This window comes from Spinacia oleracea, chromosome 4, assembly GCF_020520425.1.
Source record: "Spinacia oleracea cultivar Varoflay chromosome 4, BTI_SOV_V1, whole genome shotgun sequence".
NCBI classification, from domain to species: domain Eukaryota; kingdom Viridiplantae; phylum Streptophyta; class Magnoliopsida; order Caryophyllales; family Amaranthaceae; genus Spinacia; species Spinacia oleracea.
In genome coordinates this window covers 174,727,537-174,751,088 of record NC_079490.1, presented here as the reverse complement: position 1 = coordinate 174,751,088, position 23,552 = coordinate 174,727,537, and the positions used below count along the sequence as shown (strand labels likewise).

The following is a 23,552-nucleotide window of genomic DNA, read 5'->3' as shown; positions in this document are numbered from 1 at the left end:
ATATACAATTTTAAATATTAGTAATTATACTATCGCTACTTATTTTAAAGATTTTTAGGTATTAATTCTATTAAAATATACAAGTTATAAACGAGATGTTCGTGAACACTAACGAGTTTAATATGATGTTCAAATGAAGCTCGTTTAGTAAACAGGCCTTAAATATTTGCTCGAGCTTGTTATTTCTTAATAATCGAGCTTTGACAGAGCTTCCACTCATGATCGCTATATATGAAATTTCAACACCTACTTATTTTCTTGTTTTAGACACTATAAGTTACTGGCTTTGTACTATCGCCTAAAATGGTTGGAAAGCTTAAAAAAGGTGGGTAAATAGAATTTCCTACCACTTCTAATCATTTTGGGTCCAGTAGGCAAACTGTTTGGTGGATAAATTATTTCGCCCATTTAACAGTAGGTAATTTACCTACTATCCCTCAAAAAAAAGAAGGTAATTTACCTACTAATATTAAAGAAGTAGGTGATTAATCTCTATTATATAAGTCAATAGGGGAAGGGCAATAATGTAATCCTACTTTTGGTGTTCCCTTTTAAAAAGACTAACATACCCCCAACATCTTCACAAGTTATTTCATCTAAAAAGTTGATTACTCCGCATTTAGTAATTGCCACAATAAATCAGGAACCAAAAAAATATAACGCATAAAATCTTCCTAATGGGCCATGTAGCAAAAGTCAACTAACAATAAAGTAATTTTAATTGAGAATCACAAATTCAGGAAACGAAAGTGAAAACTATGGAAAGCAACCGTATAATCTCTCATTCTTCATTTCAGTTACTAACCGGCAAGGAATACCAAAAACAAAAAACAAATAATATACAAATTTATTACAATTGCCAAAATTATTTACATATTTTTCAAATTCAAGTTGCTGTAAACCTAAAACTGTCGTATATCTTCACAATTCTTCACAAAGTTCCATCACAAAAGCTCCACCGCCGTTTCTCTTTGATTAGGCCAATACATGTGAGTATATTTTTCTCCCGAATTCATGCACAAAAAAATAGAAACTGTGTTATTGAGATTACAAATTGAACAATTTATGATTACATTATCTGAAGGGAATTGTATTGTACTAAAACACTTACGTCGATCTTTGTGTAGATTATATAATTGGTCATTGCAATCGATAACTACCAAGTCCATCGAATCACTTTCAAAAGATATGGTATGTTTGCACGTTCTAACAAAAAACTTATTGAAATTGACTATTCGTAAATGATTTTTATGCAGGTTTTAATTTCAATTTAAATTCGTCACTACATACAATAACCACCCGTATAAGGTATGTTTCCATCAACCTCTTAAACAAAAATTAAATGGTAATACGTAAGATTTTATCGGCTATAATTCTTGGTTATATGTTTTTTTTTACATGTCCTTTAATGGTTTCATAAAGATTTCAATTTATTACTAGAAAGTTATACACTGCAGAAAAATAAACACACCCCTGTTTCATTGTTATACTCAAACCAAAGCATAAGCTAATCCAAGTAAAAAACAATTCATCTAACAAAACTACTCAGTCAAAAAAATAGACTTCGTCTTAGCATTTGAGACATGGCAAGCAACACTCCTAAAATCAAGCTAAAAACATCATCAAAAACATAAATTCCAGCCAGATGAAATTAAAATCAGAATATTTCACAATAAAACTATATAAATGGCTACTGATAACCAAAAGAACAAGATGACATATATAGATCTCCCAATTGCAACCTCCCAAACACATAAGATCGTGATAAACTACAATTCTTAGAACCAGACCAAGACAAAACATCATTTTTTTTACAAAATTAAAGAGAACCCTTCTAATATACAAATAAATGACAAAAAGAATCTCAAAACAGCTACGTTTCTCCCAAAAGTTCAAATAATCTATTACATACATGTATCAAACACGAAGTATGTATTGCACCCATTTTGATAAAAAAAAAAAAATCAAATAGTAGCATCAAACAGATAGTTCTAGAGGTACTAACATTTTCAAAAATCAAATCCCTTAGACTTCCCGTATTAAAGCTCTAGGGAAGCCTAACCAAACCAGTAATTTTCTTTGTTTTGTACCTGGAACATTAGGTATCAGTCCTATACATCTCCCATTGATGAGCTACAAGTTAAATCATGTTGCATTCCCCATCTAGACTAGCTAATGACTATCTATCCGTCCATCAACACTCGACAATTTATACAACAAAATATAAAACGTTTGGAAAAGCTGAGAACTATTCACCAATTTCTTCCATGTCTCTATGTTATCATAGTATGATAGTATTACTAATGTACAGGGGTTGCACATAATCTCTAACAATACATAATCTTCAACAATCTTTTATGGAGTAATTAATTATCTAATCCACACAATGGCACCACACATAATCTCATACAAAGGGTGTTCAAATTTCGGCAATAATTCACTAACAATATAATATTTTATGACTTTTAGATTGTTGGAAATTAACAAGAAATTGGATCATAAAGAAATATTTTAAGCGTAGATTTCTTTATTCACATGCAAACTAATTAAACTTCAGAAGTTCATCATCAACATTACCGTACAAGGAAACCAAATAGCAGGAATCTGTGGATTGAATCAAACAAAAACAATAATCATTCAAATTACGAAAACATTCATCGATTAACACACAAAGGCACACAAATCATCAGATGAAACAAATAATTAACAAAATCAACAAAAATCAAAACCCTAGAAAACGACATTTAATAAAAATCATACAATCAGAATTAAAGCTAGAGCGTTGGCCATGGTAGCTTGCAGCCTTGCACAGTGATTGGAGGTCACGTCTCTTCAAGCATCGCATGCAAATAAAAAAATAGAACATCATCAACTTCACTACTCGGGACAAGAAAACCAAAATAAATCACAAAACAAAAATAAAAAATCATAAGCATACTAAAACTTACCTAAATCTAACAATTTCAAAGGAGAGATAAGTTGAATGTAGAGAGAAAAAGTTGAAATTTATCGAAATTGATTGAGGGCTTTTGACCGGGGTGAATTTTAGGCGAGGAAACTACAAATATTTCTCCAAACACCATATGGAATGATAAAATTTTGAAGAGAGAGAAAGAGTGTGTTAAAGTGTACTTCGATGGTTACAAGAGGAAAAAGATGAATCTGATGCATACTCAGTTAAAGACTCATAGTGATAGAATGCGCTTTTAGTTTTTTTAATTAACAAAATAAATAAATAAATAAATAATACCTGGTTAAAGAAACCAACGGCACATAATCTGTAAGTGGAACCATTTAGTGACCCACTAATTTGACTGATAAAATAGTGTAACAAGTTCCCTAAATTTATGTACAATAAGTATTATGTTCAAATGCTTTTATCAATTGTAGGTATGAATCGGGAAGTTGGCAAAGGGGAGCATGATTTCGTTCGTCGACATTTTTATTGAAGTCGTCTATTGATATTTCTAATGCTCCCCGAATCCGATTAGCCAAAATGTTTATCATTTTTCAAGGACTTCAAAATGTGTCAATCTTTGCAATCTCATTAATGTTGTAACGATCGCCAATTTTTTTTTTAAATGGTGTAATTATTCAAGGGTAACTATATAAATCTTTTTATACTTGGACTCTCACTATTTTATTTCGTTTTATAGTTATTACTTTGACTTACTGTGTTTGATAAAAAGTGATAATTTGAGAGTAACAATACTACATGACCTTGCATAACACCTTTTAGGTTGCTTAGCTACTGAAATAAAATCATTAGTTCAACAGGTTTTAATCTAATTTGACTACACCTTTTAGAAGATTATGTAGTTCCATTATGTAGATTTGCAACCCCGGAGATTTCTTCCTTGTAGTTCCATCACAATTGTTATTCCCGTGCTTTCAGGATCTCCAACTTTAACAATTTCTTTTTATCTCCTTCCACCGCAATTGGGTAATGGTATGCCATAAAATTATTGTGGATGCACAACTGTTCCAAATCCGAGCATCAGACAATAAGACTTGTCAGTTGTCAATTACATAGGATTCAACAAAGCAGACGTTTATGTTTCCTTAAATTCACTATTTTAATTGAGAATCCTTTAAATGAAAAAAAAATTGGCTATTTTATTAAATGTGAGAAGTTCTAAATTTCATTAATTTGTGAAACAAGACTAGCTAGGTTCTGGTAGTCATTGTTCATGCTGATTTTCATACAGTATATGAAGAATTTAAGATTGAAGAATGAGATACTTGGGTAATGATCAAGTTATCAAACCCTTTTGGCCCATTAATGACCCTTTAATATTTTAGACCCAACCCTGACCCTTGTGACCCTAACCTTGACCCGACCCTCATATGATTTCTTCTGACCCGATTCTAACCCGCCCCGACCCTCCCAATAACCAGGCCAAATGACAACCCCCCTTTTGAACCATTTGGTGCCCCTAGTGGTCTTGTCCTTGAGCAGATCCATGAATATGAATCACTAACGAGCCAACCACGTCAGGACTCAGGATGGATGCCACCCCATCCTCCAAGTCAGGTCCGGCACGGGTACTTAGAAAATTCTTCCCCAACAAGAAAGACCCACGACATGGGAAGTTATCACCAACTTGGGAAGCCCATATCGTGTCGAGCGACGAACAGGTCACAGTGCATATGAACTGACAACAGAGACGGAAAGCCAATACGTAGAAGATGGAACGCGACATACTTAAAGTTTTTATAATTTCTAGTTTCTAATTCATTGTATACATTTATGTCTTCTTTCTTGCAAACACCCTACATGCAGAGATGAACATGTCACCATAGTTGGAAACAATCGACGACTCCGAGACGGGGTAAAAAACAAACCCGTCCCAAACACTACAAAGAGGATAATGCATGCGCTAAGTGAATCTCCAAACCAACTAAGTTATTCAGCCTTTTCTTGTCATTATCTTTTTTCATTATCATTACCTACTTAGACATCGGAGAGTCGTTGGCACACCCAACGACCAACCCTGACGCCTCTGGCTCGTTTTGCAGGACACATAAACCCTGAATTCAAACATAATCTCGACATCCCAAAACTTGGAATAACTCCAAGATGCATACAAAAATACAACGACAACATGATCTTGCCAGCACATCCTTACTTCATCAAGCATTCTCTATACTTTTTCCTTTGTCTTTTTCGTCAAGATTCCGTATTATTTCAAGCAAACTCGTACTGACTTAAGCATCGGAGGGTCGTTGGCTAAACCAACGGCAAACCCTCACGCTCTGTTTTGTTGGCAGTATGATGTTTACTTAGCACAAAAAGGACTTGACGACAAAGACACAAGTGAGACATTCATGAGCAATATTTGATGACAGCTAAAACGAACAAGGAAAAGGGCAAACATAATAAAGCAACGACAAAGACAACTATGTTACACAGAACGGAGTTTTTATTTATGTATTCAGACACCTTGAAGTAACAAATTACACAGTTACAACTACAAAGTTACACTTACAATTACAAATTACAACTTGCAAATACATCTTACATCTTACACTTACATCTTACGTCTTTCTTACACTACATATTTGTACATTTACATACAAACACAGTGATGCATTCGCAGAGTTAGAAGTCATCGCAGTGGCAGGGTCAGATGTAAAGATGGATGTGGGCCGTGCCGACCTGTGGCCAGACCCGGCCCGACACTAAAAAATCCAGGTCCAACACGGGCACGAAAAAAGCACGGCCCGACACGAGCACAAAATCGTGGGCCGTGGGCCGGGATTGGGTCGATTTTGTGGGAAAAATCACGACACGACTCGACCCGCACGACAAAGCATGCTAAATTTAGTAAAATTAGGCTTATGCACGACGTTCCGACCCGGCACGAAAGCCCGTGTGCCTGGGCCCTGTTTTAAACTTTCCAACCCGACCCAACATGAAGTCGAGTGGGATTGGATCGGGCCCGAACCCTTTAGGCCCACGGCCCGTGGCTCGACCAAAAGCCCGACCCGGCTTGGACTACAACCATCTTTAGTCAGATGCCCGCAACCTACAAACACAAACAGCCAAACAAACAACACAAAAGCAAACCAAAAATCCAAGCATGCCACACACAAAGTATAAAACCAAAGTTCACAATATTTAGACTAGCCCACTTACTAAAGTGGGACCACTATAAAAGACTGTCGCCTTCAAGGCGAAACACAGCCAAAATATCTTGTTGACCCCCTTGGGCCAGCTAAAAACAAACATTATCCAAACCAAAAAATATCCAACATATTTTTAAAAGACGGGGATAGGGGACTACTCAGGCTGCACTTTCAGAACCGGCATTCTCCGCTTTCTCACCATCGCCTGGTGTCGTCCCGACGTCGGCATTGGGACTAGTTGCAGTTGCACCCATCTCAACATCGTCATCACCACTCTTGGCACCAGAGGGGACATACTCCCCGGGGAATGCAAGGATGAAATTGTCGATGTCATCTTGAGGAGTCCAACTTGTGTGCTTGCTCTCCAGAAATTCCCCCATCAACTCGGCCCTGCTCTTCCAGGTATAGTAGCCCGTACATTCAAAATCCTCACCTTGACCTTGCTGAGCGACGCCTTCAGCTCGCCAACTTCAGCAGGAAACGCCTCCTTGTCGTCAACCAGAGTCGCAACATCAGCTGACAGCTTCGTCTTGTCCGCCTCCAGCGTGACAACCTTAGCTTTCTCTAGTCGCAACATCAGCTGACAGCTTCGTCTTGTCCGCCTCCAGCGTGACAGCCTTAGCTTCCGCCTCAGCAGCAACACCATCTAGACGTCGTTGCTTCTACTTTGCCGACTTCAAGTCTACTTTTATTTTTACTAACTTGTCTTCCAGGGACATTACATGGTGACGAGTAGTCAAGGAAGATTGCAGAGTCTGACAAAGATGCAGGCATAAGCTTTACAGGCCAAACATACCAAGACAAGGCATAACACAAAGGAATTTGAGAAAAGAGGTACCTCCAGGCTTTGGAGACATTCTCGACGGTAGCAGCAACTGGGGACAAGACCTCCTAACGCTCGCGGCTCGCCGACACCCACACGATGTCCACCTCCGGCCATAACTTGTAAGATGGGGTGTCAGCCGACCCATAGCCGTCGGGAATTCCACCCTCAATTTCCTCTTCCGGGACAGTGGTGACATGCTAAAGTCGTATCACCTAAACAAAAATAACCTAAGTCCACTAGCTAGGTAGCAAGGGAAGTCAGGATCGAATCCACAGGAAAACAGTGTTCTTTCTACTATTAATCAATTAGACTAGACTATTGGGAACAAGAGTTGGTTTGATAGTTTGCTAAAACTACGACGATAATTAAACAACTAGGAATCAATATATTAAGGAATCTAGGGCATAGGTTCACCAACAGATAACAATCCAGGACAATAAACAATCACGATAATCAACAAAGTAATTAATTAGACTAGCATGCTCTCTCGAATCGATACTAATCATAGACTTAGAATTAACGGGCTCTCGCTACGTATTAACTCTAATTCCACCTATTGACACAAGCCTAAACATCAAATTGCATCTCTCGAATCTTAACTTGATATTGCATAACTACCACAATTAAACCTACGCAAATCTAATTGTATAGTGAAATAAACCAATCAATAGGAATTAATTACAATGCCAACAATCACAATTATTCAATATCCCTTCATATTATTCATGGATCCCCAAACCCTAGAAAATAGACTAGTCAAGCATATTAACAATAAACAAAGCAATTAGCATGATTTAAAACATAATTAAAGCTAAACAAAGAATTTAAATAAAGAACAATACCTTAATTGAAGAACAAGAGAAATAGAAAGCTTGAATTTTTATTGAAATTGAAAACTAAGTGTTTGCATAAAGTTAGAGAGAAAACAAAGCTAAGAGAAATAAACTAAGGGGCTAATACTAGAAAATAAGATGTCCAACTAAAATAACTAAGCCTAGTATTTATAGTTTTCCCATAAACATAAGGAAAAACCGGAAGAAAACCGCGAAAAAAGGGCCCTGGGTTGTCGTCGTCCGGTCGGGCAGCCTTCCGCCCGTCGGGCGCAGGTCTGCCCGCCGGGCGGAGGGAGACATTCTGGAAATCATCGGCACGCGCCCGGTCGGGTAGCTCCCGCCCGTCGGGCAGACGTTCGCCCGTCGGGCAGCCATTCGCCCGCCGGGCGCGCGTACAAACTACACGATCCTCTATCTTTAAAACGCCATATCTCCTTCGTTATTCATCAGAATTAGGCGAGTGACCACTCGTTGGAAAGATCTTGAAGTATAGAATCCAACTCAATTAGAATCACTTCATTTGGAGTTGTAGAACTTAAGTTATGATCAAAATAGTAGACGATTGTCTATTTTCTACTTCTTCCATCATTCTCTTTGCTTGAAAACTCTTCCAACTCAATGTTTGTGCTCTAGAAAGTACATAATCTCTTGTATTGATTCAAATTAGTAGGAAATGCACAAAAATATGCTAATTCCTACAATGATGAACCTGAAACTACAAACACACTACAAGGAGCACATTAGTACTAAAAATCGCTCCGAAGAGCTCATTTGAGATCAAAAAGTACTAAGGGACGGGGGTAAAAACACTATAAAATATGAACATATCAAGTGGCGGGATCTTAAACTCAGCCACCTGCGACGCCTCGGTCTCGTCAACAACATACGCGTCATGAGGCGTCTTGGGCATGTTCTTTGGGGACTTGACAACAGAAGGAGTAGGACAAGTGGTGCCCCCCATCGACTCAAGCCTCTTCTTCACTAAGGCGTTAGCAGTTGGGGCCCTCGCTGAACGAGATGATTTTCCAGTTCCTGCGAAATGTCAATTACAGACGACCCAGTCTCGTCACTTCATATTTATTTAATTTATTCAAGTCTATGCTAGCACTAGTCGTTTACCTGTTGAAGTTGGCATGTCTTCAGGTTCAGAGTGCTCTTCTTCTTGTGGCGTCTCACCTCTTTCAAACAGTTCCCCGGTGAAAATATTGTCATGACCCCCCCTAAGATGAGTGTAGTGTTTTCGACAGCTTGAGCACCGACCCCAACAAAATTCAAATTTGCGCCTGCAAAACAAACAATGTGAGAAGATGGCATATTACAAGATTTTCCCTAACACAAAAATCAAACACATGTACCTCTGGCCTTCCATTCTCTGGTCAAGAAGTCGTTCTCGGGACCCAACCCTGTAGACACCTACTTTTGTCCCCATTCCCGAAAGGGAAGGTTCGATGATGAGAACATAAAATCTCCACTTGGCAACGCATATCCTATAAAATAACGAATCTCGATCACCCTTTTCATTTCGACCGAACCTGCTATTTATAGAAACCTGCTGAAAATAGTAACTGCCGTAACGGGTAGTTGCTAAAAGTGGCAAGACATAAAAGATAGAAACCTGTCAGAATTAAGTGTTGCACTCCAACATAAATCCTAAAAGAGATATAATTTGCAAGAGGAATCCTGTTCCTAGTATAGCTCGAAAATAAGAACTACGTATTAATTAAAATCCTAACGAGCCTAGAGTTCGTAACGGGCCCAAACGCATTCCGTCATAAAGTTAATACGCACTAAAAGACTCGGATAAGTCTCAAAGACTCCGCATTCCACGAGTCCAAATCTGACAAGGAAATACGGCCCAGACCCTATTTTCAACGCCTGGCTCTGGGCGCTGAAATCTTCGGCGCCCAGCCCTGGGCGCTGAAATTACCTGGGTACGTGTTCTCTCCTAATTCTCCTTGGATTAGTGCTCTAAATTTCTATCTTTCCACGAACTCTTCCCTATAAATACAGCCCCAAATTCGACGTGAAAAGAACACACAATTCATATTCTGGGTATTGACTCCAACCCCTAAGCCTAAGCCTCACGCTGCCAAATTGATCCCGCGTTCTGTCGCAATCGATCCAAAAATCGAACAGAACGTATCCTGTCCCTTGTAGTTGAAGAATTAAGCTCGGAAACTTGAGATTCGTTAAATAAAAGGAGAAATAGCAAAGCCAAAGTGGTTAGTTTTCTGAGAACCGTGACGCACCTCTCAAGGGTGCGTCGTAATGTGTCCCTTCATATGATTTAATCGCTTTCCTCGCCCTTTTATAAAATTGTTAAACTATTAAATCTGATTGTTCTATCACGCCTAATAAAGATAATATCTTGGGAAATTGAACTATCATGCTAGGTCCCTTAAATCAATCTAAACAAGATAATCACGATCGATCTAGTACTATGTGTTGCATATTGTTAAAATGAATTCAAATTAGTTTAATAATTAACGCATGTCCCTTCAATTATTTATGCTGAGCTAGTAAGGATATCCTGCCTCTGGAGTTATCGAAGAGCGAGTACTCCTCTCGGTAGTTACAGTCCCCCGAACCCTCAATCTCTACCCTGCGGGTGTACGTTGAGCGATCCCCACACCAGGGATCACAAGGGAACCTATGGTCGTCGTGGTCAAACATAATTGCACTCCCTTTATGTCACGATAACCGGGTTTTGTCAGTTTTTCTCATTGTCGTTAAAAACTGAATGGCGACTCCTATATTACTAGTCAATTGGGTGTAAACTCACAGGAAATCCAATTACACTTGATTTGACAAAAAGAAACGTCACGCCCACGAGGGACGAGGTCACGCATTAGCCTCGTGCTTTTTCGACCCCCTCACAAACCCCTTGTCATCCTTTCCATACATCAGGTACCTTCCGACACTGTAATTGCGGACTTTGTAAGTGTACACCTAGTCCTCCACCAGAAACTTCACCCTCAACTTGTTGTCGGCATGGTCAATTGTTCGCAGCACCCGCCAAGCATGCGGCTTTAGTTGGGAAGGCGAAACGCCCAGGGTTCTCAGAACGCCCCTACCCTATTTTGAAGATATATTCATAAAAACAGGCCCATCCTGCCGCTTTCTAGTCGGCGCGTTCGCCATGCAGAGGCAGGTAGATCTCCGCTGCCATTTTAGCTCTAAACATGACCTATAACGACCTAATGAGCCTTAAATGTGCATAAATAGATTCGAATGAGTTTTAGAAAGTTTTAACTATGCATATTAGACATGTAATAAGAATCAAATGAGTCCTTAGGTTCTTTAGTTCAAAGTTGGGAGCGGAAATGTCATTTTAGCTCTAAACATGACCTATAACGACCTAATGAGCCTTAAATGTGCATAAATAGATTCGAATGAGTTTTAGAAAGTTTTAACTATGCATATTAGACATGTAATAAGAATCAAATGAGTCCTTAGGTTCTTTAGTTCAAAGTTGGGAGCGGAAATGTCATTTTAGCTCTAAACATGACCTATAACGACCTAATGAGCCTTAAATGTGCATAAATAGATTCGAATGAGTTTTAGAAAGTTTTAACTATGCATATTAGACATGTAATAAGAATCAAATGAGTCCTTAGGTTCTTTAGTTCAGAGTTGGGAGCGGAAATGTCATTTTAGCTCTAAACATGACCTATAACGACCTAATGAGCCTTAAATGTGCATAAATAGATTCGAATGAGTTTTAGAAAGTTAAAACTATGCATATTAGACATGTAATAAGAATCAAATGAGTCCTTAGGTTTTTTAGTTCAAAGTTGGGAGCGGAAATGTCATTTTAGCTCTAAACAGAAGCAAACAGAGGAGAAACACACAGATGGAAGTGAAATTCTAAAGACCACCAGATCAGAATTCACATGCAACAGCAGCAAGACCAGCAGATTAGTATTCAAAGCAATAAATTAGCAAATCCAGCAGACTTGTAATTATGGAAAAATTAAAGAACTTTACCAAATCCATGAAGATATAAACGCTTCCATCTTTGTGTCTAAACAACCTAAGTAAATAAATACTCGGTTGTAAAAAACTTAGCCCATTGCTCACGAACCACATCTATTTCCTCATCGGTATAAGGCGCATTTCTTGGAGTGTAAGCCTGAAATAAGTAACATGATAAGTAATGCTACTTGTAAATTAAGAATTCTACTACGTAAAAGTACTAGTATTAGTAGTTCAACTAACATATGGTAAAAGAACGAACATTGTCTAACCGCTCATCAGTGTTATGGTGTAACGTGACTATTTCATGCATGAACTTCATAACGTAATAGCCACACTCGTGGGCGCCGACTTGTTGAGCACACTGATTTGGAGATAAATCATAAATTATATATCCAAGTAGTTACCCAAAAAAAAAAGTAAAGCTAATTAGTAAGCATGATATACCTTTACATGGAAGCCTTTCAACCCCTGCATAGTCGCTCTATTCGGACAAATCCCATCATTAAACTTGTACACTTGGTATGCCCTGGAAGTTGAGTAAAACTTCATGAATCTGATTCGGCACGAAAAGAAATAACTTAAAAAGAATTGAAAGTAACTTACAAACACAAGATTCCCCATGCACTATTTTCTCGGTTGGAACCTATCGCAGAGTCGAAAATATACGCACAACCTCTACGTAGGTCTAACACGTACAAAATCCAATGATTTCTGCATTATATATAAATGTTATTGCAACCTTATGCATGAAAATAACAATAACATAGCTATTTACCAAATATCGATCAATCTCTAACACTTACTCTTGATGGTATGGGATCAAAAACCACTTGGTAATGTTAGGATCACCCTTCTTCTCCTTTTCAATTTCAGCATTGAAAACTACTTTCAAATACATTGATGCAGCCTGAGGGTTGGCCTTGATTCTAGAGCTTGACATTGCCTCGGGACAAACAAACCCAATCTGAGAGTTGTCAAATGCAAAGGTGTGTTCGTGGAATAAACACCTACAAAGTAAATGTATAATGCAAAAATTTCAAAAACTATTATAGTTGACAAAACCAAAAACAAAAATATCGATGGAAAAGTTTACATCATATAGACTTGGATCACTGAAATGTTGAGGCACGCCCCTCTAAGGAACTCTTCAACGTCAACCTCATTTACATAAGTTTGTCGATCTTCGTCATAATGCCAAACCGAAGCGGGCAATGGGATTGAAGTATTTTTATATACATCACCGGGCGCCGTATTGATGATAAACTTCAAATAATTGCATGATGGGCCAAGACCTTGAATTGTGTCGTCTGCCAAATTTTGCTTCTTACTTTTGGCGGCTGATTCTTCAGTTTTACGATCACAACTACCTACCATCTCTTTGGCCGTCTTAGAGTTCTTCGACTTCGATTTCGACTCCAACTTATTTGAGCATGAATTTCCCTGTAACAATAATGTTAAGCTAGCATGAAAAGTTCAGTTTTGATTTCAGTGTTGAAGCACAGGGGAGTGGGAAGCATATGGTTTACCTTGGCCGTTAACTTCAGTGTTGTCTTCTCTTTGGACCCTAAATCAAGTGTTGCCTTCTCTTTGACAATTAATTCTGTTGTCTTATCTTTGACAACTAATTCTGTTGTCTTCTCTTTGACAATTAATTCGTTTTTCTTCCCTTTGGAGCTACCAACCACCTCTTCAAAAATCTGACTCCTGGACTTCTTTGTTGGGCGTGGAGTAGAGTACTCCTAAACAGAGGTAGAAACCAAAGGAGTTCAAGGCTCTGAATCTAATTCTAAACAGATGCATAACGCAATGAATGACAATTAATAATAAAAAAGTTATACCTCGTCTTCTTCGAAAATCACCAAGTGAATTGGCCATTGCACAAAACTAGCAAGAGCCCTGCCTAAGTTATTGAATCCATCTCCAGTAGGTACCGGAAGAGTGTCATCATCATGTCCGTCGTAAATACAATCAACTTGGACCTTATAATGACTAGGCTTCATCGATCTAAAGTGTTGGTGCAACGAACCATCCAATGGGTACGCCATACCATCTGCCACTATCACTTTGTTACCCAAAACTTTATCCTCAAGGGCAAGACGACATGGAGTTATGGCCTTCACAAATAAATTTACAAAATTTCAGAAATCACTACAAAGTACAATATTAAAAACCTAGCTAGGGGTGTTTTGAGTGTATGCACTATAGAGAATATATACCTTCAGCTCGCGTGGTTGCTGCGATGAACTCGGACAACAGGTTACGAGTGCACGGTTAACATCAAACTCATCACTTACAAGAGCAGAATCAAGTGCGGGGGTAGAGAGGGTGTGTAGTTGACCGGTTGCTTTCAATGTGGCTAGTTGGTTTTGGAGGGCCTCCGCCACCTTTCTCTCTAATTGATCTTCAAACTCCCTTCTCACCGAAGCTCTGATTGATTCGATAGCCTCCGGTGATGGTTCAATATGGCCACATCTACTACTTCGGTCTATTGGACCGAAAGCAACTTTGTAACCGACATTAACTCCACCTGTTGCCTTGACACGCCCACGGTGATCCTTTTTTCCCATAGCCTTGGTGAGGGCATCTTCTCCCTGGGTGAATGAAATATTTCCTTTTCCCTCTTCTTCTATGTACTCCAACTATAAGAATTAGGAAAGTAAAAATTAGATGGTATACATGATGGAAAGGAGAAGCAATCTTAGCAATAGAACTAGGAATTAGGAAAGAAAAGGATATAGAACGTAAAATTTCATATGCACTTACAGCCATCTTAGCAATATTTACGGCTTCTTTATCATTCGGGTCAACTTCCCACTTTCCCTCTTTGTTTTTAACTTGATGAGCCAAGATCCACTCTACTGATCTAAACTTCTTAAATCTATCTGGCGCTGTGGTGAGTGATGAGGTCACTGAGGAGGAGCCACTTGAGAGGGTTAAAGCTGCCTCTGGCGGTAGTCGCCCATCATTTATCCACTCTGGTCTCTTTCTAACATAACCCTTTTGGCCTGTGCGATGTGGGTGCTTGTTTTGTAATGCACTTTTACTTGCTTTTTCTCTACGAACCTGTCAAAAAACACATAAAGAACATGTCGAACATTTAAAGATGGCAACAACAAACTAATCATATAATTATATAAAAAAATATCTAGCAAAGTAAATTCATTATTACCAACATCTCCGGCTTGTTTCGTTCTATCACAAATGTTTTCCAATCATCCTCTGTGATTTGATGGTAGATGTCCCAAGGCATGTCATTTGTCTGATGTTTCGGCATTTTTTCTTTCTTAGTTATCCAACGCCGCGTTAACCTGGACTTGAAAGCTCCAAAGCGTTTCGCCACACACATATGAAAATATTTTTCTCTCCTTTTAGCCGGATCATCAATAATGTGGAACAGAAGCTGTTAATTTTATGGATAAGAGATTGTTAGAAACGTATGCTACACAAATAGATAATCTAGGAGAATACAAATCAAGTTTTTATTCAATGTTTACCTTGGTCTCCTCCCAAAACCCCTTCTTTGTGTGTTCATCTAACGTTGAATATTCTTTCACATTAATGTTAATTCTAGCAGCACAAGACCCAACTTGCTTCCCGTATTCTCCTGACCATTCTCCATCGGGGATTCCATATTGATTATACTGAAGATGCATAGGCTTTTTGGCTTGAACTCCTTTTGACGGACCACGGAATTTGGTCTTTTTACTAGTGTTGGTACCTTGTGATTCCCCCGTAGGATGACTAGCTCCATCAATTCCCTGTATTTCATTATCACGATGATCATCCATGGTAGCTACGGTCCTGCAACAAAGAAAAGAGAGCAATACTTAGTAAAGGGAGCAATACTTAGAAAAGAGAGCAAAATGCTACAATTGGCCATTTACAAAGCTATACCTAAAATAATGGCCTTATGGTATTACACCTAACATGCAAAACAATCCCAAATCAAACCTCACCTAAAAAAACAACCCAAAAAAAATCATAACTCACCAGTTCTACGAGATCAATGCACAGAACTGATCAGAACTGACCAGTTCTGTGCACTGATCTGCACAGTTCTGATCTGAGCTGTGCAGATCAGTGCACAGAACTGATCAGAACCTGACCAGTTTTGTGCACTGATCTGCACAGTTCTGATCTGAGCTGTGCAGATCAATGCACAGAACTGATCAGAACTGACCAGTTCTGTGCACTGATCTGCACAGTTCTGATCTGAGCTGTGCAGATCAGTGCACATAACTGCACAGTTCTGGGCAAAATGCTACAATTGGCCATTTACAAAGCTATACCTAAAATAATGGCCTTATGGTATTACACCTAACATGCAAAACAATCCCAAATCAAACCTCACCTAAAAAAACAACCCAAAAAAAAAATCATAACTCACCAGTTCTACGCACTGATCTGCACAGCTCAGATCAGAACTGTGCAGATCAATGCATAGAACTGATCAGAACTGACCAGTTCTGTGCACTGATCTGCACAGTTCTGATCTGAACTGTGCAGATCAATGCACAGAACTGATCAGAACTGACCAGTTCTGTGCACTGATCTGCACAGTTCTGAACTGAGCTGTGCAGATCAGTGCACAGAACTGATCAGAACTGACCAGTTCTGTGCACTGATCTGCACAGTTCTGATCTGAGCTGTGCAGATCAGTGCACAGAACTGATCATAACTGACCAGTTCTGTGCACTGATCTGCACAGTTCTGATCTGAGCTGTGCAGATCAGTGCACATAACTGCACAGTTCTGATCAGTGCATATTCCTTGTGCTACTTGCAGTTCTCGTGGATTGATAAAATGCAATATATGTCAAATTTGATTCCTGGTCTAATTTGATGATTCTGGAGTTCAAATCTTCACCTTCAAACATGTAAATTACACCATACTGTAAGCAAAGTATCAAATTGTAAACAAAGTCATCTTCAAAACGGTTTTTATGTACTTATCCATCATCAACCACCAGAAAGCAAACATCAGAAACTAAGTTACCAATCACAAAGCCATGCAAACAAGAACAGGTAATTGATATTATTAGACAAAATGTACTGAAAACTAACCTAGGAAAATTCAACTGCAATTTCTGCAACCTGTGCTTGGAACCTGGCTCACATAAGAGGATACGACATTCACCAAGTTTACACCTGTGTGAAAAAACCAGATAAAGTTAGTCAAGTTATTAGAAGTATCAGACTCTCAGTAACTTAAATAGGAGGGATAAAGTAGGAGACTATCACTGCAATTCCTCTTCACAATACAAGTGGCAATTGATTGGGGTTGAATTTTTAGAAAAAAAATATGAATTAATATCCACAAGTATCCTTCACTATTCAAATTTAAGTAGTCAAGATAACAAAAATTCCAAGGCGCACAGGCTTTCAGATATGAATAGAAAGAACAAAGTCAAAAACTTCAACAATGCATCAGAAGTGAAGCCCGAACTTACACATGTATGTTTCAATTACGATTCGTAACCCATATTCCTTCCGTATGATCTGTACGCATATGATTAGTATTATTTGCATCCTCCTCTTCTGGCAATGGTTGAACAACCATTGGTAACGGAGGTGTGTCATCATACTCATCATACTCATCTTCATCTACAACATCATCAATACCCAAAATATGTCTTTTTCCTTGGGCAACAACACGCCATCTAGGATCAATATTGTCAACCACATAAAAAACTTGCTTAGCTAGTGATGCTAGAATGAATGGCTCGTCACTGTCACTTAGTCGATCAAAATTCACCAAGGTTAAACCCGGGAAAATTTCATCTCGCTTCACACCATTTTGGTTGTTAGCCCACTGACACCGAAAAACAGGGATCACAAAATAGGTATAATCAAGCTCCCATATTTCTTCGATAACACCATAATATGATTGTGTTGAATCAACCGGCCTTTTATCCTTAGCGCTTGCATAGACCCTAGATGATGCAACAACCTTTACTCCACTATTTTGCACTACACTCTTTTCATCTTGCCTTCTAGTGTAGAATGTGAACCCATTGATATCATATCCTTCAAAAGATCGAACACATAGTCGAGGACCTCGAGATAACCACTTGATCGTATCAGAAACATCATGGTCTTGTTTCTTTCCAACTTCCTTCTTAAACCATTCAATAAATGTGCGATTATGTTCCCGCATCAACGCTCTTTCCTTCAACTTAGGATTACAATGTTGCAATTCAAGCAGATGCTTTTCTAAATAAGGATGAACCTCTGTAAGATGCTGCAACACACAAAGATGTGCCTTCTTCTTCCTCTCCGATGGAGGAGATATCACATTTTTACCAATTACTCCCTCCCCTGCGAGCCTACCAACATGTCGAGATTTTGGAAGTCCTATTGGTTCAAGGCTTGACAAAAACTCAGCTAGATATCCAGAAATCTCTTCTTTAAGGACTCCCCGAATGATACTACCCTCTGGATTAGCCGGATTCCTTGCTTTGTCCTTTAAAGTCTTAAAAAATCTCTCAAAAGGATACATCCATCTTAAGAACACCGGACCACATAACTTGACTTCGCGAACTAAATGGACAATCAAATGCACCATTATATCAAAGAAAGAAGGCGGAAAATACATTTCAAATCGACATAGAGTTTCAACAACATCATTGTGCAAAGCATCCAAAGTCTCCGGATCAATCACCTTAGCACATATGGAATTGAAAAACAAACAAAGTTTTGTTATAACATGTCTCACGTGTTTCGGCAATATCCCACGAAGTGCAATTGGCAAAAATACATTAATCAGTGCATGACAATCATGAGACTTCATACCAATCAACCTAAGGTCCGAGAGAGACACTAGGCGCTTAACATTCGACGAATATCCCGAGGGAACCTTAATGCCATGTAAGCACTCACAAAACTTCTTCTTCTCCTTTCTCGACATTGTGTAACACGCTGGAGGCAGAAAGGTCTTTGTACCATCCTTTTTTTTAACAGGCCACAAATCTGGTCGAATATTCTTCTTTTTCATATCTTTCCGCACATTCTCATTGTCCTTGGTCTTTCCTGGTATGTTTAGCAAAGTCCCGATGATAGCATCGCACACATTTTTCTCAATGTGCATTACATCGAGACAATGCCTAACCGACAAATCTTTCCAGTAGGGAAGATCCCATAATGGAGACACTTTCTTCCATAAAACACCCTTTTTAGACTTGGACTTGAAGCACTTACCGTATTTGGTTTCAACATTTTTGATACGTTCATAAACTTGTGATCCTGTCAAAGGTGTACGAGCTACTCCTTCCTCGGTGAACCCATTGAATTCCTTCTTCTTCTTACGATAAGGATGATATCGACTAAGGTGCTTCCTGAAATCTGGGTAGATATTTTTCTTGAAATGATCCAACCGTGTGGGCTTCATGTCCTCTTCACATATAGGGCATGCTTGTTCTCCTTTGGTTTTGTACCCAGACAAGTTTCCATAGGCCGGAAAATCATTTATGGTACAGAAAACCATTGCCCGCAATGTAAAGTTTGAGTTGGTGTGAGCATCGAACATTGGAACACCTTCATTCCACAACAATTTCAAATCATCTATGAGTGGAGCGAGATACACATCTATATCATGTCCTGGCTGCTTAGGCCCTGAGATGAGGAGTGACAACATGATATACTTGCGTTTCATACACAACCATGGAGGAAGATTGTAAATTGCAAGAAGAACCGGCCAAGTGCTATGCTGACTACTCAGAGAGCCGTATGGATTCATCCCATCTGTACATAGAGCAAGTCTCAGATTTCTAACCTCCTTGCCAAATTCAGGATACTTCTTATCAATAGTTCTCCATTGAGGAGAATCAGCCGGATGTCTAAGGAATTCATCTTTCTTCCTCCCTTCCGCATGCCACCTCAGATACTTAGCATTCTTCTTTACGGAGAACAAGCGCTCAAACCTAGGTATGATCGGAAGATACCACAATACCTTGGCGGGCGGTCCCCTCTTAGCTGAATTGGCCCCTTTACGCTTGTAACGCGACATAGAACACGTTGGACACTTATCCAAATTTTCATACTCTTTTCTGTAAAGAATACAATCATTTGGGCAAGCATCTATCTTGACGGCCTCTAAGCCTAAGGGATTCGTCAATTTGTTGGCATAATAGGCAGAGGTGGGAATGTCATTGCCATCGGGAAACCAAAGACCTAGTCGTTTCAATAATTTCGTGAAACTTTCTTCGGTCCAACCACTCTCCGCTTTCAAGTTGGAAAGTGATGCCACACATTCTAACAATTTGAATTTTGTACACCCAGGGTACAAAGGCGTCTCAGCAGCCTTTAATACCTGCTCGAGTATGTGAGGTCGTTCATTCAAGTGATCTTTCACCGCATCCATCATTTCATTTATTTCATTATCTTCTTGCTCATCATCATCCATCTCATTATTCTCAGAAATATCAGAATCACTCTCATCACTCTCATCACTCTCTGCCAGAACATCAAATTCATTCACACTAGAACTTGGACGATCAAGTATTTTCTCACCATGCCAAAACCAGACATGGTAATCTTGCTTAAACCCACGACGAAATAAATGATCCTCAATTTCATCAATATCAGCTAACCGCCTTACATTGTTACAATCACGGCAAGGACAATAGATCTTTGCGGCTTTCGTATTCCGTTGGTGTGCTAAAGCACATCTAAGGAACTCCTCAACCCCACTCAAGTATTCCACCGTAGTATGTTCACCGTACATCCAACGACGACTCATTTCTAATAACACAAGGTTTTACACAGAATTAGATAAATCAAGCCACAAATTCTTAATTTTGACACAAGAACTATACTAGCTTGGCATAAGATCTTTGTTCTCTAATGATGCAATCTTAATTTTGACACACGAACTATACTAGCTTAGTTTCTGATGTTTGCTTTCTGGTGGTTGATGATGGATAAGTACATAAAAACCGTTTTGAAGATGACTTTGTTTACAATTTGATACTTTGCTTACAGTATGGTGTAATTTACATGTTTGAAGGTGTAATTTACATGCATGAAGTACTGTTTTAGCTTCTCAGTGCACTGATCAGTTCTGTTCTGTGCACTGATCTGCACTGCCCAGATCAGAACTGTGCAGATCAGTGGACAAAACTGATCAGAACTGTGCAGTTATGTGCACTGATCTGCACAGCTCAGATCAGAACTGTGCAGATCAGTGCACAGAACTGGTCAGTTCTGATCAGTTCTGTGCACTGATCTGCACAGCTCAGATCAGAACTGTGCAGATCAGTGCACAGAACTGGTCAGTTCTGATCAGTTCTGTGCACTGATCTGCACAGCTCAGATCAGAACTGTGCAGATCAGTGCACAAAACTGGTCAGTTCTGATCAGTTCTGTGCATTGATCTACACAGCTCAGATCAGAACTGTGCAGATCAGTGCACAGAACTGGTCAGTTCTGATCAGTTCTGTGCATTGATCTGCACAGTTCTGATCTGAGCTGTGCAGATCAGTGCGTAGAACTGGTGAGTTAAAAAAAACTAAGATTTGGTTTTAAGTCCAAACCTTGGTCTGATGGCTGATTCTTCTATTGCAAAATGAGGAATAGATGGATATAAGGAAGACAGGGTTGAATAGCTTGGTCTGAAGTTCCTCGAGAACTGGCACCAAGAAGCATAAAACAGAACATCTACACAGTCCTGATTGAGGTTGTACACCAAATGCAGCGCTTTTTGCAATGATGCTTCATCTCCCTTGAAAATTAGAAGTAAGCAAATGCTATTAGATTTAGTTGAAAAGTAACAGAAAGGAAAAAGCTCCACATAAAATAACATAGCTATAGAATCTCCTAATTTGGTTATTAAAGTCCTTTCTTAAGTTAAATATCAAACCACAGTTTGTTTCCATGCAACAGGATGGATAACTGAATGAGCCCCTATGCATGCAACTATGCAAGAGTTAAGCTACAAGCACCTGGCACTACTCATACTCAGCCATAGTCAAAAGCCTTGTAAGTAGAACTAGTTAATATGAGACTGGTCCTCGGCAAAGGAAGAGGCACGGAGGTTTGCTGCGGACTGTGCATACATTTTCAAATTTTGACAGGTGCTCGACGACCTGGCTTGATTAAATTTTTAACCAAGAAACAAAAAAAGACTAAAAAAATCTCTAGGGGGGCAGACTAGTTTTTTTCACACCGTTAACATAATACTTGCAATAAAGAAGTGTTTACAATCTGCGTTATTATCAGATACTGTAGCAGGCTATATCAGGTACACCAGCTGGTTGCATCAGGTACACCAGCTGGTTGAGCTGCTGCGAGCCCAAACCACAGACCGATAAATCCAACCTTGACCGAAAATGCCATAACAACTAGTACAGGCAATGCAACCAAGTAGAAGGTGACAAAGTTTATTGTTGCACCTATTTTAGTCCTTGTTGAACCTGTCAAAGCCCCACAGGCAGTTGTCTATGGACAGTTTCCGATCTCACAAAACCCCAGAATAGGAACTCAACAATAGCAAGAGCAATATTGTAGCATAATAAAAATGGAACTAAAAGAACTTGAAAATCAAAGCAGCAGCAACAACAGTCTCCACTGTCATACATCAGAATATTGTAGATAAGCGTGTACAAAAAACATCACAATATACTATAGTGAATACATCAAGCTATGGTAATTTTAGAGCCTATAAAGCTACAATCCAATATCAACGATTAGTTTACATCATTAATAAACTATCAATATTACAATGAACACATGAGTATATTTTATGCAGACATATTTTCAACAGATTCATATCGATTCGCTCCACTTAAAAGTTCAAACACTTCATTTCATCTGCATACTTTGGATCGAGCTACTCACATAGCTTACATAAACCATCACCATAAAAGAGACCTTCATCATTTAGACACAAAACCCATATCACTAACTTCTATTTTGTAACTGAACTAGAAAAATTTAACCTAACATCTATTTTGTAACTGAACTAGAAAAACCACAAATATCAAACCCTAATTTGTAAATTCATCCAATATTGAAACATTAGCCTAAATTCTCTGCATAATCAACTCATTATGCTCAACTAATTGAAGAGAAACTGAATTTTAAGACCAAGCAAAACAAGAATCAATTATAACCTAACCTTGATATATTGCGGCACTGTGTGAAACAGAGTCAACCGAGATAGGGAAGACGACGGTGGGGAAACTCTCCTTCAGATGGTGGTGGTGGAGCCGCGCGGTGAGGAAGGTGGTGGTGGTGGTTATGGTGGTGGTGGAGTCGCGCGGTGAAGAGAAGAGATGTGAAGAGAAGAGAAGTGAAGAGAAGAGAAGCTTATCGATCTGTACGTTTGGCGGTGGTTTTATTTTTTTAAAATTTAATGTAGCCTATTGAGGCGGGCAATTAAAAGCCCCCTTCAACAGATAGACCCTATTGAGGCGGGCAATTAAAAGCCCCCTTCAACAGCTTCTATCTATTGAGGCGGGCAAGTAAAGCCCCCTTCAACAGCTTCTGTAGAAGCGAACACTAAAAAAGCCCGCCTCAACAGAATAGTAAAATATTTGACCCGCGTTGACTAAGTAGCTATTGAGGCGCGCTTATGTATGCCCCCCTCAACAAGGGGGCTACAACAGGGGTTTTTTCCACTAGTGGCCGTCGGGAACTCGCACTCAGCCCCCAATTCCGCCGCGTCCTTTTTGCCCCAATTTTCTGGGCGGGAGTGTTTTGGAGTCCAGAACGTTGCTCGGTTTTAGCGACGATCCGTCCTCCAAGTCGCAATCAATCTCCACGTTTTTGCTTTTGGCACGAGTTAATTTG

At 39.2% G+C, this 23,552-nt stretch overlaps 1 protein-coding gene and 1 long non-coding RNA gene across 4 annotated transcripts; both read right to left on the bottom strand.

The window, feature by feature from the left end:
* Positions 1-761: 761 nt before the first annotated feature.
* On the bottom strand, positions 762-3,592 carry LOC110786495 (uncharacterized). Its single transcript, XR_002532884.2, has 2 exons — positions 2,949-3,592; positions 762-2,830 (listed from the first exon to the last, which is right to left on the bottom strand). It is a non-coding gene; the product is annotated as an uncharacterized lncRNA (long non-coding RNA).
* Positions 3,593-11,655: 8,063 nt separating this feature from the next.
* On the bottom strand, positions 11,656-23,346 carry LOC110796299 (uncharacterized). Of its 3 annotated transcripts, none has more exons than XM_056842965.1 (14): positions 22,879-23,346; positions 21,296-21,483; positions 15,261-15,567; positions 14,936-15,166; positions 14,530-14,829; positions 13,983-14,405; positions 13,605-13,880; positions 13,293-13,505; positions 12,860-13,206; positions 12,570-12,773; positions 12,370-12,477; positions 12,211-12,292; positions 12,026-12,127; positions 11,656-11,920 (listed from the first exon to the last, which is right to left on the bottom strand). In XM_056842965.1, exons 3-14 carry the CDS (start codon positions 15,552-15,554, stop codon positions 11,822-11,824), a joined length of 2,679 nt encoding a protein of 892 aa, XP_056698943.1. In that variant the 5' UTR covers positions 15,555-15,567; positions 21,296-21,483; positions 22,879-23,346; the 3' UTR covers positions 11,656-11,821. The 3 variants fall into 3 exon arrangements, with proteins under 3 accessions (XP_056698943.1, XP_056698941.1, XP_056698942.1); XM_056842963.1 differs by lacking the exon at positions 22,879-23,346 and adding an exon at positions 16,830-16,913 and having other exon boundaries at positions 21,296-22,387; XM_056842964.1 differs by lacking the exon at positions 22,879-23,346 and having other exon boundaries at positions 21,296-22,387.
* Positions 23,347-23,552: the final 206 nt, after the last annotated feature.

Coding starts and splice junctions, on each gene's coding strand:
- LOC110796299 (XM_056842963.1), bottom strand. CDS start 21,564: ATGTTATTTTATGTGGAGCTTTTTCCTTTCTGTTACTTTTCAACTAAA. Junction 12,128..12,210: donor TGAAAGGCTTCCATGTAAAG/GTATATCATGCT, acceptor TCTCCAAATCAG/TGTGCTCAACAAGTCGGCGC. Junction 11,921..12,025: donor CTGATGAGCGGTTAGACAAT/GTTCGTTCTTTT, acceptor TACTTATTTCAG/GCTTACACTCCAAGAAATGC.